This window comes from Haliaeetus albicilla, chromosome 7 (genome assembly GCF_947461875.1).
Source record: "Haliaeetus albicilla chromosome 7, bHalAlb1.1, whole genome shotgun sequence".
Classification (NCBI taxonomy): domain Eukaryota; kingdom Metazoa; phylum Chordata; class Aves; order Accipitriformes; family Accipitridae; genus Haliaeetus; species Haliaeetus albicilla.
The window spans coordinates 41,221,828-41,236,552 of record NC_091489.1 but is presented as its reverse complement, the minus strand read 5'-3'; the positions used below and the strand labels follow the sequence as shown (position 1 = coordinate 41,236,552).

General features: G+C 60.2%; 1 protein-coding gene across 2 annotated transcripts; it reads right to left on the bottom strand.

Moving 5' to 3' along the window:
- Positions 1-63: 63 nt before the first annotated feature.
- ABCG4 (ATP binding cassette subfamily G member 4) lies at positions 64-14,695 on the bottom strand. Of its 2 annotated transcripts, none has more exons than XM_069788007.1 (15): positions 14,138-14,695; positions 12,178-12,410; positions 9,550-9,667; positions 9,334-9,466; positions 9,023-9,073; positions 8,691-8,836; positions 8,250-8,373; positions 7,888-8,002; positions 7,499-7,638; positions 7,076-7,174; positions 6,711-6,879; positions 6,039-6,139; positions 5,685-5,843; positions 5,398-5,516; positions 64-5,286 (listed from the first exon to the last, which is right to left on the bottom strand). In XM_069788007.1, exons 2-15 carry the CDS (start codon positions 12,404-12,406, stop codon positions 5,061-5,063), a joined length of 1,929 nt encoding a protein of 642 aa, XP_069644108.1. In that variant the 5' UTR covers positions 12,407-12,410; positions 14,138-14,695; the 3' UTR covers positions 64-5,060. The 2 variants fall into 2 exon arrangements, with proteins under 2 accessions (XP_069644108.1, XP_069644107.1); XM_069788006.1 differs by having other exon boundaries at positions 12,178-12,415; positions 14,138-14,694.
- Positions 14,696-14,725: the final 30 nt, after the last annotated feature.

The following is a 14,725-nucleotide window of genomic DNA, read 5'->3' as shown; positions in this document are numbered from 1 at the left end:
CATGCACATCTCCCCTCACATGCATGCCCTCTGGCCGCTCAAGGAGGGGAAGCATCCAGGCAGTACACTATAAATATAAGTTTTATTGATGTGTGAAATCCAACAAGTACAGCTGGCATCTCAGAAAGGCTGAAATAAGCTGCAACATCTCCGCCTGCTCAACAGCTCCTGGGGCCCTCCGGACACTGATGAGCACCAGCAGCAAGCTGGGACCCAGGCATCCTGTCCCTGCGGGGCACTTACCTGAGTGTGTGGCACAGCGTGGAGAGCCAGCAGAGCCCTTCCAGCAGCCCCGTGCTCCCCCCAGAGCCCAGGGGCTCACCTCCACCCTGCCTGGTTCCTGCCAGGCTGCAGATGTGGGCAGCGGTGCCCTGGCCCTGCTTCACAGCCTCCTCCCAGCAAGGCAGAAGGACCTGGGCAAATGCCACCCGCACACAGCTACCACAGCAGAGCTACGGCTGTGTGAGCAGACTCCTTTGAGCTGTTATCTGCATCTTATTTTGGCAAACGGTCCCAGGAAAAAAGCAGCTCACCTGTGGTCACATTGAAGCATGGGTTTCAACAGCTGCACCTCTCTGCATGGCCCACCCCCGCCCTCTATCACACATGCACCCCATTGTACAGCCTCCTCTGCACATGTGGACACGGCGAAGGCTGGAAAACCACAGGGTCCAGCATGGCAGGGACACATGCAGAGATCCTAGGCAGCTGTAGGCTGCCTGTGGGACCAGGAGCTCCTGTGGCAGAGGGACAGGACAAACGGTGTCCACACACAGTGTGAAGGAAACACTGTTTTATTGCCTGATTTGAGAGAGGGGTGAAACCCTAGGAGAAGCCACATTCCCTCCTTGTTCTAGCCCAGTCTCCCCTCCAGCAAACCCTAGCACCAGCTGGGTGATGATGCATTTGCTTTTCTTGTGCGTGTGACAAGGTGGCCTGGACATGCGTGGAAGTGAGAGGCCACACCCCTGCCTGCCTGCCTGCATTCACGGCATGCATGAGGGAGAGGCAGTACCTCATACAACCGAGCCTGTGGTCTGAAGGAGCCAGGCTAAGGGTCTGAAGCAGTTTTAGGTGTGTTGAGGTGCTCCCAGGGATCTGGAGCCAAAGCTTGAATCACATCCTCATCCATTCAAAGTGCATTGCAAGGGAAGGCAGGGGGCAGGAGGGGAGAGGAGGTGTAGGGGAAGAAGCCTGCTCTCCTCCATCACACTCCTCATGATTATCCAGACGCATTCCCTGGTGGGATTCCTGCAGCCAGAAGCACCCACAGCCCCACTCCCCTGCTCTGATAAAGTGCATCCTCGCTGCTGCGTGCCAGCCCAGCATGTGGGTGCTCTCCACCCACTCAGGACGAGGCAAGACCCAGCCTGGGCACCCGTGGCCCCACACCACAAAATGACCAGTGTTATTGCCAAGGGGTGCCACCACAGCCCGGCTCAGTGCCTATCTTGCCCTGAAGAGACTGTCCCGGAGAGATGCCCGCTAGCCAGTGGGTTGGAGCAGCTGAGCCTTGCTCCACTAAGGCCCCCCTGGAGCAGGGCAGCTGCACCCCATCCCTCTGCTGTGCGAGGGCAGAGACAACCCCTCTTGCCCTGCTCCTGCAGGGCAGGTGGCCACCTGGGCAGCGGAGGGGCAATAAAGCCCGAGTGCTCAACCCAGCCATGCCAGTCTGCAGGGCTCAGTGCAAATGTGCTCGGTCCCTTTGAATTTCTCTGTGCCTTCCGCCATCTCTGGGATTGTCCTTGCTGAGAGGGAAGGGGCAGCGGACGGCCCCGTTCCAGCACCTTGGCTCAGTTCACTCCTCAGGCACCATTTGCCCTTGGGCACCACCAAGGGTGACTTTGCCCGGGGCAGGGTCTGCCAGACCCAGGCCCTCTGTGCCATGGGTTGCCCAGATCCCTCACTCATCACAGTCCCTTCATACCAACACATTCATTTGCCAGCTCTGCTGGGAGTGCTGGTGCCCTCCTCCAGGGTGCCTCAGGCCTCCTGCTACCCTGGCCATGAGGACAAGGGGCACCTGCCCTATAAATGTCACTCCCCAGTAACCTTGCCCAGCTCGGGGACACGGCCATCCTCCATCTCCAGGGCTTGCCCTGGCCTTCTGCCCCACAGTGGCCGCGTACCTGGTCAGCTGGGACTCTGCAAACTGCACACTCACTGGTGCAGGAGGCCCAGGCTCTGCTGAACTGTCCTGGAGATCCTGGGGGTGCTGCCAACTGCCCCATCCCGGAGAGGCTGGTCTGAGCAGCCACCTGTGGGGCTACCTGCCCCAGCAGTGTCCCTCCAGCCACACTGCACTCAGGCAGCCTGTCCCATGGGGTTTTCTCTGCAAGGAGCAGTGGCTGACCAACAAAGGCTTCAGTTGCAGCATCCCTGCACGTGGGGGACGTGGGCAGTGGCAGTCATGGGTACTTTGTGGTAGCCCCCTCTGCTTCACACATGGACCATCACTAGTCCGTCTCGTCCTGGTCCTGCTGGGAGTGGCGGTGGCGCTGGCTGCCGTGTCACAGGGGTGTCCCAGGAGGCACCGTGTGCTGAGTGCAGACAGCAGCAGAACGTAGTGCTGGGGACGACGGTGCCTCTGGTGTGAGGGAAGCAGGACCCACCACGAGAGCTGCCACTGCCAGTGAGCAGGCAGGAGGCAGGACCTGTGCAATGCTGCACCATTGGCACCTCCCGCCATCTTGGTATCCACCCAGGGGAAAACCCTCAGCCCCCGCAGCGCACACTCTCTGCTGGGCAAAGCTTAACTAGCCACAGCCCAAGAGCAGGACTGAAGTGGGGCATTGGTCCCATCAGTCCCACAGACAGTGAGATGGAGAAGGGTGACAGCCCGCAGCTCCACCATCCCCCTGGCTCCCTGCCCATCCATCCACCTTGTGACAGAGCAGATGTGGGGACGATTCCCCACTTGACCGTGCTCCTGCAGCTGCAGTTGGCAGCGTTTTGCCCAGGATACTGCAGCCCCCCAAACTGGCACGTCTCTATTGCAGAGTATGGCACGGGGCTGGCAGTGAAGTAAGATCCAAGAGCAGAGGGGAATTTTGTGATGGACAGTGGTACATCAGACAAGAGCCCCTGGGGAAAACCCCAATGCTCAGCATGGAAAGGGCATCAGGGCATGTCCTGTTTCCAGACTCTCTGTGCAGGAGAGCCCCATGGCTACAAGCTCTTCGCAGCAATGCTGTCCAGGCAGGGGAAACCCGACCTTGCTGAGTTTCTAGCATCAGTGCTGCCACATGTCTGCCATCCACCTGCAGGCCAGCCAGACCCTGCTGTGCAGAGGGGTCCCAACATGAGCCAGTAAAAGCACAGAACAGTCTCAAGGATTTTGCTGATATCTGGCATTTGCCCTGCAATCCCCTGCTGCTCAGAGTGCCAGCAGCATCATCTCACAGAATGCACTTGAACCAGGGCCCGGCATGCCAGGATGGGACAGAGCTGCCTTCCCCATGTCTGTGCTCACTAAAAAGCAGTGGGTTCCCATGTGTGTGGGTGACCAGTGCAGCCCTGTGACACCAATGCCAGCATACCCACAGAGACAGGCCTGTGCTATGTAGCTAAGCAGCATGCTGTGTTCCCAGCACAGCAGCATGTGCAGATGCCCCGCCAGCTCTGGTCTCAGCTCTGTTCCTTTGGAGAGCCAGTGAGGTGTCAAAATGCCTTCCCTCTGCAAGGGGTGTGAAGGCAGGTGACTTTGGAGGAGCCACCAGAGACGCTTGCCGAAAGGGACCTTTTTCTGATACCAGTCTCAAAGTGCAAAGCCCTTCCCAGTGTCAGGGTCACCCAATGCAAACAAACCGCTCCGAGATCTCACCTGCTTTCCAGTTCTGGCACTGCTGGGACCCCCTTTTGCACAGTGTTACCCTGGGAGGTTTGCACTGTGATGAGGCCAGGCGTCCCTGAGGCCGGCAGCCCCTCCTTGCACAGCCGGTGCTGAGCAAGGGCTCATCCTCCCTGTTCTGCCCAGACAGCCACAGTTGTGCCGGAACAAGAGGGGTGAGAAGTGAGATGGTGCAAGGGAAGGGCTCAGGGCCAGCTTTTCTCCTGTAGTAGAGGCTCCAGCTTTCAGCCGCCTGGTACTGGCAGGTTGTGGGAACCTAAATCGTCCCTGCTCCATGCAGCACTTGAAGGAACCAGTCACTTCCCTCCATGTTGGTTGATTTTATCCTCTTGGCTCAGACCCCAAAGACAACAGGGACTGAACGTGAGACTCCCCAAAGTCTGAGAATACTGTCCGATTCCCACAGAACCTGTTACATGCCCAGGTTTGAAGATCCCATCTCTGAGGATGGCATCCAAGCAGAAGTCTGAGACAGAGGCCCAAGTCTTTCTCTGCCTGCTGGCTCCCTTTCCCCTCCATGCAGACTGGGAAGCAGTGGGGTTTATAAAAAAAGGAAGAAAAGAAAAAAGGAAAAAAAAAAAAAGAGGGAGGATTTGTGCAGAAAGAAAAAGGGGATGCAGCGATTTCTGTGGCTATGGCAACAGGAAACACTAAAGACTTGTGCAACTTGGCCTATTGCATCTTTGGGCTCTTCTTAGCACTGACACACATGCTGCTGGCCAGGGGGAGCAACGGGGCTCTGTGCTGCACTACTGATCCATGCTCTGCGGGTGTCTCCTCCCGGCTTCAGCCCCAGGCTCAGGCAGCACCAGGGCACTGAATCCCTCCTGCCTGGAGCAGCCAGCTCTCTTGGCCTTGCTTGGCAGGCAGCCACCTCCGCGGGACTGTCCCTGGTGTCCCAATGCGTTTGGCGGAGAAGGGCAGTGCCATGCAGGGGCAAGAGGGGACCCAAGCGCCATGGGGTTTGGTAGTCCTGGGGGAGAGGGTGGCACATGCCAGGACTGTACAAAACTTTTGCAATGAAGAGTGTGTGGAAAGGTTAAAACAGTTCCGAGATGTCTCAAAACCCTTCTCGACTGAGCCAGACCTGGCTGGCATCTACCAATGCTTCCGCCGCGGTCCGTGACCTGCTAGGAGCACTGTGTCCATCTACAGAACGTCTCTCACAGCAGGCCAGGCCCGGGAACGCCACTGGGGCCCCATGGCCCCTTTATCTCTCTGATTTGACTTTGTACCTGAGGACCAGGTAAGCCAGGAGCCGCAGGATGATGAAGAAGATGCCCAGGATGAGGAAGTCCAGGTAGAGCTTGGCCTCTTCCACATCCAGCTCCTGCAGGATCTTGATGGGTTTTTGGAAAGGGCAGAAGTCCTCGAGGCACTCCAGGTCCTCGCGCTCCATGGCATAGATGGTAAGAATGACGCCCTCAAAGCCATACCTAAGGCAGAGCACACCATGAGAGTCACCACATGCCCCAGGCAGCCCCATTCTCTCCCCAGCCCAAGGCAGCCCAGGGCAGGGAGCCTTTGACCAGAGCGTGGGGTCCCACCTGACATAGGAGACGTAGGAGCTCCACTGCAGGTAGGTGGGGATGGTCTTGAAGCTGACAAAGAAGCCCGAGAAAAGCAGGACGGGGATGGCAGTGACGGGTCCCACGAAGGTGGCCACCTGGGGAGCAGAGGCAACTGGGTGTCATGTCCCTGTCCACAGGTGCACCGCCTGTGACACTCATGCCTGCCTATGGGCAACACTTCCTTCCACCCCTCCTTGTCATGGCAACTCTTGCAACTCTACTCCCATCTCCACATAACAGGCAAAGCTGGGGCCCCATCTGACCTGCAGGGAAGTGGAAGCAGCTCCGATGAGAAGCCCGAGGGACTGGGCCACCAGAGCCGTGGCGGTGGCCAAGGCAGAGAAGAGGAGGAAGCGCGTGGCTTCAGGTGGCTGGCCCGTCATCCAGTACACGATGCTGCAGTATGCGATGGGGCAGATCACCTGGAGAGGGCCAAGCAAAGAGACCACTCTGCTGGACCCATGGCCATCCTCACCCCTCAGACACTCCCTGGGGGATGGAGAGCCGCAGGGACCCCTCCAAGTCCAGCCCGGGCTATTGGGGAAGCCAGGCAGTTGGCTGTGCCAAGGAAGGCACATCAGCATCAGGGCCACACTTCAGTCCAGCCAAAAGCTCACCTGGAAGGGCACATCCGCCATGGTCTTTGCCAGATAATAGGCTTTCAGGCTGTACCAGTAGTTCAAGTGCTCTCGCAGGAATACAGACATCTCCTGGGGGACTGCATGGAAACAAGGAGTTAGCAGCCAGCAGTGCCCTGGCCTGGGCTGCTCCAGCCCCCACTCCCACCTGCCCTGGTGCAGGCAGATGTGATACGGCCCTGGCACAGAGCACCAGGCACCCTCCTGCCTGTTCCATGAGCGGGTTCTCCAATCTTCACTGGGGAAAAGAGTCAGTGACCAATGTGGGAACTTTCTGCATAGAAAAGTCAGCTTGGCTGGGGGCTTTTAGGCAAACTTTTTGAGGAAGTGAAAGAGGTGAAGCAGCTGAAAATGCAGCTTTACAGACATTTTCTCAGCAATAAAAAATTCCAGTATTCTGCTTTGAGCCAGCAAGTACATTATAGCCAAACATTAAATAAAGGGTAAAACTGCAATACACCCAAACAGAAGTTTTCCCCCTCTTCTTTGTTTCAACTTTTTTCCTTTCCTCTTTTATTTCCCCCCTTTTGTCCAATTTGTCTGGCTCCACCATACATCGCCCAGCAGACGTACTCCCACACAGATGGAGCACACCTCTCTGCCCCAATGGTTGGGAGCAGTGAATGGGTGTTGGGGGAAGGAGCTCCTTACAGGTGAGGATGGTGGGCATCAGCGCAGCAAACATGAGGAATAGCATGGAGAAGAAGAGAAAGCCAGTGTTGTTGAAGACTTTGCCTGCGTCGTTGCCAATGTGCAGGTAGAGCAGCCCAATCAGCACCCCGATGCAGATGTGGGACATGAACCGCAGGTGGGTCAGCACCTGCAGGCAGAGAGGGTACAGTAGCTCAGCAAGGCAGGGCCTTATCCCACGAACATCCCAGGAGAGCAGAAGACAGACTGCCTGCTCCTCAAGGGTGAGCTCCACTCCAGCCCCCATTCAACTCCTGTCTCTGTCTGCCTCCAGTGACCGACAGGCCCCATCCCCTCAGCCCTGGCCCAGCCTCCCCTGCCCTCACCGTGTCCCTTAGGATGCAGATAAAGGTTCTCTTGAAGAGGATGCAGAACTGAGTTGAAGTGCTGGTGGCAAACGTGTGGCTCTCGATGTGGTCCACATCCTGCAAGACCACGGGCAAGTCAAGGGACGTGGGTCAAGTTCACAACATGTCTCCCTACTAGGAAGGCACCCAAATGCTCCCAGGGTGCCCCTTGCGAGCACCCCTGGTGAGAACAGGCAGTGCCAGCTACAAGCACAGAGCTGTTGCTCAAGACAAGCGGAGGCTGGCTGAACACCTCCATGCTCCCCACCGTGTCCAAGGGGCTCTAGGCATCACGAGATATCCATGCACTGTGGGGCAGGGAGGACTGATGTGTCACTGCGTGGGCACCCTGTTACCTGCTGCTCCCTGCCACCGCAGGAAGCTCTTCTCATCCCCACTCACCGTCACACAGTGTGCTGGGCATGATGGATCTGCCTTGTCGGGGCTGCTCTTCTTCTCAGCCATGGTGCACATGCCATTCTGGACGGCGCGGAACAGGACAGGGTTGAGGTCCCCATACTCTCCTGAGGCCACCTCAATAACTGTGGAGGAGGACAGGACCCCTGAGAGGTGCTGAGCCCTCCCTTGCCATCACTTTGCTTGGCCTGCCCAGCCCATGACCCCATGGGAACCCAACACAACTCCCACCCTATGATGATGTACCACATGGCAGCCCCTCTCCCTGGGCAATCCAGGGGAACACCAAGTAGCCCTTAGGGCTCAGGCACTGGGTTTGGACCTTGCCACCCCCAGCTCCCCACCACAGCCCCAGCTGGGGCAGGGGCACTCACTGAAGTCGGCAGGGTTGTGGTACGTGGGGCAGTGGAGACCAAGACCCTTCAGGTAGGGGATGAGGTTGGTCACGATGCCTTTGAAGATACACTGGCCTTGGCTCAGGATGTACAGCTGCAAGAAAAAGCTAGGATATGGCAGGTGCAGAGCAGCCAGGAGCACTGTCACCTGCTCCTACCCACCTCCCTGTCCTAGGGTGACACAGGGCACCCTTTCCAGACCCTGACCATCAGGGCTGTGCACCACACAAGCCCCAGGTCTAATGCCTGCAGCCCATCCCTCCCATGGCCTCTTTGCTGGGCCTTGAGGCCAGAGGGACCCCACACCCCTGAAGAATCCTGTGTCCTAGCCCAACCCAAACCTTGTCGAACATCTCAAAGAGCTTGGCGCTGGGCTGGTGGATGGTGCAGATGATGGTGCGCCCACCCTGAGCCAGGGACCGCATCAGGGAAACCACCTGGAAGCAGGAGGCGCTGTCCAGACCGCTGTAGCCACGCAGGATGGGGTGGAGGAGAAAGAGACAGCAGAGAGAGAAGGCAAGAGTTGAGAGGGGGAGAAGTACATCCTAAAGATGCCCCCACTTGCCTCCCCTTGTGGGCACCCTCCTCTCAGATCGATGGAGAAGAGCACCCCTTTGCAGCCCCAGACCTGCCACGCCCCAGCCTTCTTGGAGCCCTGGTGGGCACAGTCACATCCCACCCTCAGGTCTTGCAGCCCTGCTGTGCTCCAGAGGGTGCCGGGTACCCCGGTGTCCCCCAGCAGTGCAGGCAGTTCTGGGGAGCCCTGGACCCTGTGGCCTCACCTCGTGGGCTCATCGAAGAACATGACCGGAGGATTGTTCACCAGCTCCAGGGCGATGGCCAGGCGCTTGCGCTGGCCCCCTGACAGCGAGATGGTGCGGGTGTAGGAGCACTCCAGCAGCCCCAGAGCTGTCAGGATCTCGTTCACCTGTGAGACAGCCTCATTCACCATGGGCTCCCATGGACCCTCACCCCATCCCTGCCACCTCCCCTTCAGACCTCCATTGCTGGGAGCCCCTCAGCATCCTCTGGTCCCCTCAGGGCCCTCCCTTCCCTATTGGCCCTGTCTTGGGGAGAGATGAGGGGGCCTGGGCCCACCTTCCTCTGCACTTACTAGCTCCTTCTTCACCTCCTGCTTCTCACTCAGCTTCAGGTTAGCAGAGACCTGCAAGGGAGAGGATGGGCAGGGAGACACGACTGTTAGGTGTAGGGAACAGAATCAGCTGCACCATGGGCCCCATCCCTGCCCGGCCGAGGGCAGGGAGCCATGGCTCAGGATGAAGGGAGCAAGAACAGCAGGATTTTGTTCCCATGTCCTAGAGCCCTTGGAAATGCCTGATGTCAGTGTGGGCTCGGTGCCCAAGGACACAGTCCACAGGATGCCCCACAGAGCCCAGCAGGCTGCCTGGCTCCTGAGTCGCTCACCATCATAGCCTCCAGCACAGTGAGGTGTGGCAGGAGCATGTCATCCTGCATTATGTAGCAGGACATCTTGCGGAAGGTACGCAGGTCCCGTGGCCGGCCATTCACCAGGATCTGGCCCTTCATGCCGGTCTCCCTGTGGGAAAGTGGCATGGGGGAATGTAGCACAGGACCCCCAGCCCTGCACCCTCAGATCCCCTGGCTTCTCCCCAGCCTCACCTGTAGCCAGCCAGGATGTTCATGAGTGTGGACTTCCCGGCACCCGAGGGCCCCATGATCCCAATGAGCTCCCGCTGGCAGAACTTCCCAGACAGGCATTTGAGGAGAGTCTTGTACCCTGGAGGGAGAGAGCAGCACAGGTTCGGCTTTCCAGAGCAGCGCTACAGGGACTGTGATGCCATCCTAGCACCTGGGGGAACATCAGGACCTCCATGTGTTGTGCCAGAGGCTGCGTGTGCCTGGAGCATCCCCAGGGCTATAGCCACAGCACCTGTCCTTTCCAGCATGATCCCTGACCCTGGTCCTTGGCTGACCCCACCGGTTTCCAGTGCCAAAGAGGCACATGCCCTGGATCACGGCAAAGATCCAAGAAGTCCTGGGTCAGGGCACATAGCTGCTGAGGAACATTACCAGGCTGTGACATTGGTCCTGGTCATGTTGTCAGATCCTAGTCCCTATGGCCGATGGAGAGGGGCAGCAAGAAGCAGGGTAGCATGGGGCAGGCAGAGTCCCCAAGACCGCTGGATGCCCAGCTGTTGCCTTCATTGACATTCATGCTGTGACACCTGGCAGCAGTCACTGCTAATCAGACCTGGAATTATCTCTGCTTTAAATGCAGCCGATTAGCATTTTCTGGCAGAAGGAACATGATGTGTCGGGAGTAGGGAACAGGCACAGCCTCGGGCTCTCAGGAGCTGCCCCCAAAACACAGCCCTGGCAAGACAGCAATGGTATACAGGGTGCTAGGACCATGCTGAACCACGGACCAAGTCTGACCATCTGCCTACTGGAAATAGGCACCCCCCCTGCACCCCATGGTGGCAGCTGATGTCGGGCGAGAGCAACGCATCCATTGCCTGCCCACAGGCTGGGGTGAGACTCAGGGCCAGACCAGCTCACAATCCTAGTACCACACTAGAGGGGCAGCCACTCTGGTTTGTTCATCTCCAGGACAGGGGGTCCAGCATTCAGCACCACAAGCTCCCTCCGTACCCCTCAGAATCAGGAGCCCTGCATCCAGGAGCGGGCCCCGCTGGCAGAGGGGCAGCGAGGGCCGGGAGGGGAGGGCAGAGGGCTGTGCATGATGACAGCAGAGCAAGCATGCCCGGCAGCCCCCATGGCGCATGCCGGCACCGTGCACTCGGCTCCAGCACCGTGCATGCTGCTCACGTCGGCGCCACTGCAGCTTGCGCAGCGGTTACTCGCGTTCATTGACTGCCAGTAACCTCCTGCTTCAGCAGAGCGGGGCAGCCCAGCCGGATCCTGCGGGCTGTGGCCAAAGGCACCAGGAGCTCCCAGCCAGCTCATCCACCTGTGCCTGGCCTGGAGGAGAGGAGAGTCCCTCCCACCGCCACCCCATGATCCCAGCACCCCTTGGCATGCTCCTATCCCAGTCCAGATGCCCAAGCCTTTCCCCCTCCCTCCCTCCCTGCGAGGCACTGGCCCGCTGGCAAGCATCCGGTCCCCAAAACTCCTGGGTGCTACAGCACACTGTACCCTGGGGAACCCACAGTTGTGCCATGGCTCCTCCTGGGATGCTTCCTCAGTATCCCAGGCAAACAGGCAGACCTCACCCTGGGGGATGTCAGGGCTGGTTCCGCTGTCTTTCAGTGCCTCAGTTTCCTTAGCTGCAGAGCCTGGCTGGGGACAGGGTCAGAGGCCTCACCCGGCACTCCTGGCTGGCAGGGCACCCTGCTGAGCAGCCCTGTGCCCTTGGTCTGCTCACCCCATGCCCCCACTCATGTCTGCCTGCCTTCAGCTTCTGCAGATCAGCTCCCCCTCCATCTCATGGGGCTGCCTGATTGGCATCCCATTAACCGAGAGAGCTAATTAAAGCAGACTACCACCCACCATCTGCCATCTGCCTCCCCTCTCCCCTCCCTGAGCTCTTGGCCAGAGTTGCACACAGAAAAGGGGACCGTGGCCTCAGCTGCACAGGGAGCCACTGGAGAGGAAATCCCCTGCAAACCACGCATATTCTTCTTGCCAGGCTCTGGGCTGGGGCACCCCTTGGGGTCTCCTGCTGTCAGCACATCACACACAGCCGTCATACCCCAAACAACAGTTCTGGGTAAACTCATCCATCCTGGCTGCCCCTGAACCAGGAAATCTGCCCCATGTCCCCCACGCAGCCCAGGCCAAAGGCTTCCCTAGGATGTGATCTGCTTTCCTCTGCCGTTACACAGCAGAGGCATGCAGCAACTGCTGTGGGACACGAGCCTGCCTTCCACCCATGGGTGCCCAGCAAGGACAGCCAGCCACAGCACGGTTGCAAACAGCACCCGGCACACAGACAGACCATGGGGCCAGACAGCCCGACCACCCAGCCAGGCCTACTGCTGCAGGGGACAGCAGGGCGAGCAGCTCCAACATCTCTCACTGTGGCTCCCTGTGTGCAGCCCTGCTGCCATGCACTGAGGCAAGCTCCTGCTGGCAGGCAGAGAGCCGAGGCACTCTGTGCTTGCAGAGGCTGGGGCTGCCTGGAGCAGGAATTGGCAGAGAAGCGATGAATCCAGCACAGAGGCAGATGCTGAGGACCTGGGTGAGATCAAGGCATACAGAATGGGAGAGGGGTGTGATAGCTCCGCACGTCCCCTCCTATGCCTTTCTGCAGCCAGCAGCTCCTACCTCTCTTCCTCCACCAGGAGCCTTCACGAACAGAGTAGGACAGGTCAATGAACTCGATGTTGACAGCCGAACGCTTCGGGAGGTGGGAAAACCTCTGGGCCTCTGTGATGTGGTTCTCCACCTTCTTCAAGTGGGTGGTGAGGAGCGGGGCATCTGGGGGGCTGGCGTGGCACACCGTGTCCTCCAGGGCAATGGAGACACATGCAGGATCCATTCCCTTCTCTGCCATCCTGCTGCTCTGTGGGAAACACACAGGGATCGACTCACAGTGGGCCCTTCTCTCAGGGCCAGAAAATGCAGGGGCCAGGGACCAGCCCATAGCAAGTCCTCTCACGTGCTTTCCTGCTGGCTCCAGGCCCCACTGCCCCCCCTCCATACTGTGATACACTGCCCAGCTGTGGTCTGGCACCCACAGCTGGATGGAAGGATGGACCTGGCCAGGGCAGCCAAGCCTGCACGGAGGGGCTCACAGCAAGGAGGTGCTGATCAGCTCCACAGTCAATAATTCATGCACCTCCTGAGCTGGGTCCAGCTCTGACAGCAGAGCTGGCCCGCTGTTGAGCTCCCCCAGCCCCACTGCTGCTGGGGTCCCTGCCTTGCTCCTGTCTGCCATGGTGGGTGCAGGATGGAAGGTGGGAGAGCTGATGTTCTGCCCTCAACAGGGGACACCCAGCTGTGCCTGGGTGTCCCTAAGGGCTCAGCAGGAACTACCCCTGCCTGGCCTGGCTAGGGCTCTGGGGACACAGGTATGAGGTCCCAAGCAAGCAGACTGTTCCAGACAGTTGCTTGGACAAAGCATGCCATGCCTTACCCAGGCTCCTGGGGCAGAGGAGTCCTGGTTGGATTAGATGCCCAGCTAGCACCCAGGGTCCCCATGGGCTTGCTGGGACAGACTGTATAGAACAGGGAGGGGGCCCTGCTAGTGCCAGTCCTTCTGTGCCTCCCTTGGCCCATTACACCTTTCCAGCTCTTACCAGCACAGCCTCAGAGACTAGGCCAGTACTTAACTGGGGCCATTGCATGATGCTAATACACACACCTGCCCAAATGCTCTCCTGCTGGGCAGGAGCATCTTCTGCCTGCAGTCCTCCCCACAGCTGGCTGCAGCACTCCTCACATCTCTGCTTAGCTTGAGGACTCTCTGCGGTGCTGGGGGTGATGTTAAGCCAAGCAGGGTGGGGAGCACAGGTCCCACTGCATCACCAGAGACTGGGAGGGGGTTGGGGATCCCCACAGCACTGGCAAAAGGAGCCTGAGCTGTGCCTGAGTTGTGCCTGAGCAGGCTGGGCCCAGCACCCATCTCGTCTCCAAGGCTGGGGTCCTATTGCTTCGCTAACCTACATTTTGCTGAGGCGCAGGCTGCAGGCAGCTCCTCACTACAGCTGCAATGAACACACACAATCCCTTGAAAGGGGAAGCCGGCCTCGCGAGGAGCTGCGCCGAGATCTTCCCAGCCCTCTCCCCGTTGCAGACAGATGCCTTTCAGGGCTGGAAGAAAGCCAGCCGCAGCCCCAGCCCCAGGGAAGAAGAGGTGGGAACGAGGGCTGCGGGATCCCAGCGCTCAGGTTCCCCTCTCAGCAGCCGCGAGCTCTGGGACGCGCTTGGCGCAGCGGCTCCGCCGTGACACGCCGCCCCGGGGTGCGGGCCGGCGGCAACGGGGGGCTCAGGAGGGCACCGGGCAGAGACCGCCCTCGGGCTCACCTTGACTCCTTCGGCTGGGCCTCACAAGGAGCGCTAAATCCCGCAAGCCGCTCTCCGCGGCTTAGCCCGTCCCCGAGGCGAGGGGTGGGGAAGGCAGCTTTGCCGAGGATGCTCGCTCTTCCTTCATCCCGGCTCCCCGCCGGCCCCCCTCCATCCCCGGCCGCCGCCGAGCGCCCCCAGCCCCCCCACCCGGCCAGGGGAGCGGGGAGGGGGGCTCCTCCGGGGAAGGGGTGCCCGCAGGCTCTCCCCGCAGGCTCACCTGGCAGGCTACGGGCGCGGCGGCTCCTCTCCCCGCCGGCAGCGGCTGCGTCCCCGCCGCCGCTCCGCGCCCAGCGCCCGGCCGTACCTCCGCCGCAGCGCCCTCCGCCTCTCCCTCCTCCGCAGACAAAGGGGCGATGCCCGCGGCGGGGGCTGGAGGTGGGGGGGGGGGGGAAGGACGGCACCGGGCGCCCCGGCCGGGCAGGGAGCGGCTCGGCGGCAGCCCGCCGGTGCTCAGCGCCGGGACCCAGGCTGGGCGCTGTCCCCGCGGGTCCCCAGCCGGGGTCTCCTCGCCATCCCTCCGCAGGGCAGGGCCGCGCTGGGCTGGGCTGGGCGGTGGGCGGGCAAGGCGGGAGGGGGGCTCTCTGACCCCAGCCCAGCGGTGGCTAGCAGCCCCCCGGGGGGCCCGGCTGCTCGGCCGTGCCCCTCTCCGCCAGCTTTGTCCCCGCTGCTGCTCCTGCTGCCTGTCGGGGCGACAGGATGGGCTGCTCAGGCAGGCAGCACTGCAAGGCAGCGAAAAATCTTCTTAAAGGGACCGGCCCTATTTCCTCTCCCCGTAAGCCAGAAGGCCCTGAGCATCCCCAGCGCA

Excerpts from the sequence above, each read along its gene's own strand:
- ABCG4 (XM_069788007.1), bottom strand. The coding sequence starts at position 12,406 with ATGGCAGAGAAGGGAATGGATCCTGCATGTGTCTCCATTGCCCTGGAG. Across the intron at positions 9,467-9,549 it reads AACATCCTGGCTGGCTACAG|GGAGACCGGCATGAAGGGCC; the intron begins GTGAGGCTGGGG and ends ACTTTCCCACAG. Across the intron at positions 8,003-8,249 it reads TCTTTGAGATGTTCGACAAG|CTGTACATCCTGAGCCAAGG; the intron begins GTTTGGGTTGGG and ends TTTTTCTTGCAG.